A 3,937-nucleotide genomic window follows, 5' to 3' on the forward strand; every position below is an offset into this window, starting at 1 on the left:
ATTGACCGATATTTTCTATGTAATCGTATTGAGACAAACCAAGTTTCTCAACATGGATATTTTCGTAGAGCCAGGTATCAGTGAAAATAATATCCTAATCACTGATAGCTGCGTTGAGTTCTAATATCGTGATTTTAGTTCTAATGCCTTTAACATTTTGGTAGTAAATGCGCAATATTTCGTTTTCATTCATTCAGAGAGCTACCCAAATAATTAAGTTGTTTCGTTGTGAGGTGGTAGAAACAATTTCCGACATTCCCTGTATGTATCGGATGGTCAGATTGTTTTCCCTTTTTTTCTTCCCATCGTTGAGTTGTTGTCGAATATTTTTAAAGTAATTTCTCTGATTGAGAGTTAAATCTGAACCGATTTTGATTTCTAGCGAGGTACATTCAATTTGATTTCTTAGAACGAATAAATCATCATCACTACTGTCAAGAACAACTTTTGTTGGCCGAGAGGTTTTAGTGTGCTTGCCAATACAATATGTTTTTTGATATGTATCTGTGGATCCAAGGCATGTAAAATATCGTTGACTTTAGAATTATCGTCGTCAATTTTGGCTTTAGTTGTAACTGCGTTGCACTCAGGGATGATGTACATCATCATGTTCATGGGTTAGTTTCTGTGTTCTTCAAGTTCATGGATCACTGAATCAAAATCAGTTTGTTGAACTGGAGATGCTTTAGTGTGCTCAAGTGTAGTGAGTTTGTCAATAAGCTCATTCATCTTTTGTTAGGGAATTAAAATTTGTTTTTCCATAATTTAACAAACAACAATTCGTTCAGGCCAGTCTCAACTCCCTACACTGTAGGTGTAGGTCGTGGCTTATACCACGAAGGGCGATGGATTATATCTGACAGGTGTCAGTGTTCTTTTAGATGATTTGATTTATAGCCAGTCTTCAAGTATGCCCACTGACTATATGTGAAAAGTTTTCTTTCCTTATACGAGGAACTGGGCAAATTTTGGATGAACAGTTGGTTCACAGGCAATTGGGGCGATGACAAACCTGTTGTTGTTGTCTGCTTCTGCTTAGTTTGAGGAATGATACTCTGAAGGAATTCGATTTTCAATTATCGGAAATCATCGACTTTATGTTGATAATATACACTACCTTGCACTGACGACTGGCCAAACATCCCGAAACCGGTCTGCAAGTGTTTTCCAATAATTGAAAATCTATTGCGGCAGTTGTACCGCGAAGAGGCGGGTTGGCTGTCCTTGTTCATCTTTCACTGCCTGAACCACTGGGCATGCTGTTTTCGGCAAGTGCTTTGGCGTAGGATGTGGGGATTGAGCAAACCGGCCATCAGATGCCTGCTTCCACGTAGCCCTGCTGGATACGGAAATGACAGAATCACGTGTGGTTCTGTTATTCCCTAACTGAATGGCATCCCAACGATGGCTTAATCCTAAGGTGTGTGTATCCGTGCCGAGAGGATGAATGACACTGAGCCTATAAGCTGTCTCTAACGGAACCTTCGAGATACCGGGCGCCCTCTCGTCGTAGCATCGCCTTGTCACGGTAATGCGGGGCTCTGACATGATTGACCTTCTTTCCCTAGCTACTAGTGGGACTTTTATGGACAGAGTAAATTTAAATATTTTTTCCGACGCTGAGTCTACAGAGGAGATGGATGTCGAGCTTACGGCTCCAGCTGACCTCTCTGTAAGATTGGATCAGGAGCGAGAGCGTATCCACTCTCCAAACCCTGATTCGAAAACTGAACCTGGGAAGAGGTTTATTGGTGCAGCCAGGAAACGACAGAGTCGTCTCCTTAAGAGCGGAGTACCTTATGAAACCGCCTTGCACCAAACTCTTGAGCGGCGTACGCAGACTCTGTCTCAGGTTGGGGAACAAATCCCCCTTGAGCAGGTTAGCAAACGTTTGCGCTGAAATGATTCACCGAAACCAGAGGCGAAAAAGCCCTGCACGGTTGAAACTAAGGCATCGTCAGGTTTACTTGATGTGCAAAAACCCTCATATGGGAAGGTTGTCGCGAATATCAAGGTGGGAATCTTGCACCTTGAATATCCGACTACCTCATTAACGGCCAACCAGCTGGAATCTCTCCAGGGGGCTATTTTGTCGGCTGTGGAGGTTATTCCAGACGGTGGGCCGCAGGTACAATTCCAGAGCTGCGTCTTTCGGCTTGGATGGTTACAGGTCGTCTGTGAGAATCAGGTTATCGCCGACTGGCTTGCGAGTGTAGTTAATACCCTGCAACCGTGGGAGAGCGCTTCCCTGAAATGCGTCACAGGGGACTAACTTCCGAAGCCACACATCTGTTTTGCTTGCCTATCTGACGGAGGCAGTCATAGACTGACCTCCGAACAGGTCCTCACTAGATTGAGGAAAATGAACCATGGTCTGTCAACCTTGGAGTGAACGATCCTCTAGGTTGAACATGGTCAGACATGGACCTTCGCTATAGAAGATGGATCCATGGCCGTGCTGGCGAGGACGGGTTTCAGATCACATTTTGGTTTTGTGCAGGTCTTATTCCGCCCTAAAACCCGGGCACCCTCCCAGCAGGAATCACACTAGTGCACCCGTTAGAGTAAATAAAGCGGGACCGAGTGGAAATCCTCCTATGGGGAGGAGTTCAACCAAACCTACACCCAAACATAGGGGTAAACCACCGGCTCACACCCAGCTCAAGGCCAGGAAAACAGGTGTTTCTCAGGAGACGAAGACGGTCAACGTCCCGTCGAGTAAACTGGGAAAGAAGGCTGGACATGGCTCTCTGAAAGCGAAAACGAATATCGTCTCGTCAAAAAAATCCAATAGTTCAGTAGGCAACTCAGAGACAGCAGGTGTCCTCACCTCATCATCTGAGCCTACACATCCCTCGAGTCCGGGAGAGGAGGGTGGAGGTGTCCTTCAGGACCCCCCATCTCCTCCCTCCTAGGGTCGAGGAGTTCTAAGTTTGCGGCAACACACAACTTCAAGTATTTGCAGGCAAACTCACAACATGCTAAGGCCGCTTCATACGTCCTTGGAAAAAACTTCAATGATGAATTAATCGACCTTGCCTTCCTGCAGGAACCGTGGACAGGAAATACAGTCCGAGTAACCGGACTGAGCAATATTCCTGGTAAGGTAATAGATTGCCCTGGGGTGAAACCCAGAGCATGTCTGGTCATCAGGAAAGGTATTAACCATTTTTTGCTCAAAGGCTTCTGCGCACCCAAGACATGGTAGCCATCCAAATTTCCCTATCGCCTGCTCCGCCTACTTTCCGGGAGATTCGGATACTGTACCTCGTTTTCCTGTTAGACGACTTATCGACTATAGCAAAAGGAACAAACTACAAATAGTAGTGGGATGTGACGCCAATTCACACCATACAGCGTGGGGTAGCACGAATATAAACCGTAGGGGTGAGTAACTCTTTGATTATATACTAGGGGAAGGGCTGTCTGTAATTAATGAGGGCTCCGATTCATCTTTTGTCACTAGTAATAGTGACAGCTCACATTCACTGAGCAACGAGGTATACCATTGGTCTGTATCTACTGAACCTTCTTGTTCAGACCATAGATATATTCTTTTCAATATTGAAAGAGGTCTAAGACCAGTAGTGGAACATCGTGACTCAAAATCTACTGACTGGAGGGGGTATAAAATCTCCCTCCAATCGTACTTTGTGGACGGATTCAGTACTATTCACAGTTGTAATGGTATGGATACAGTAGCGACGCAATTTCGCGAAGCAGTGATCTCGGCCTATCATGAGAAGTGTCCACTGAGGGTCAAAAGAGATAACCGCAACTCTTCTTGGTGGAAAAAAGCCTTGAAAATAAAAGAACGAAGTTCGACGACTATTCAATCGAACTAAAGAGTCAGGTAACTGGGAGCTTTATAAAACCACTCTAACGCCATACAACAAGGAAATTAGAAAAGCAAAACGAGAGTCTTAGAGGAAGTTCT

The 3,937-nt window shown here is 44.9% G+C and overlaps 1 protein-coding gene across 1 annotated transcript; it reads left to right on the forward strand.

The window, feature by feature from the left end:
- Positions 1-1,155: 1,155 nt before the first annotated feature.
- On the forward strand, positions 1,156-2,359 carry LOC141487061 (uncharacterized). The gene is made up of 2 exons (XM_074185864.1): positions 1,156-1,609; positions 2,066-2,359. Exons 1-2 carry the CDS (start codon positions 1,532-1,534, stop codon positions 2,270-2,272), a joined length of 285 nt encoding a protein of 94 aa, XP_074041965.1. The 5' UTR covers positions 1,156-1,531; the 3' UTR covers positions 2,273-2,359.
- Positions 2,360-3,937: the final 1,578 nt, after the last annotated feature.

This window comes from Leptinotarsa decemlineata, unplaced genomic scaffold (assembly GCF_025532065.1).
Source record: "Leptinotarsa decemlineata unplaced genomic scaffold, Ldec_3_MD MMD2_tig00078360_RagTag_RagTag, whole genome shotgun sequence".
NCBI lineage: Eukaryota > Metazoa > Arthropoda > Insecta > Coleoptera > Chrysomelidae > Leptinotarsa > Leptinotarsa decemlineata.

Coding starts and splice junctions, on each gene's coding strand:
- LOC141487061 (XM_074185864.1), top strand. CDS start 1,532: ATGCGGGGCTCTGACATGATTGACCTTCTTTCCCTAGCTACTAGTGGG. Junction 1,610..2,065: donor ACAGAGTAAATTTAAATATT/TTTTCCGACGCT, acceptor ACGGCCAACCAG/CTGGAATCTCTCCAGGGGGC.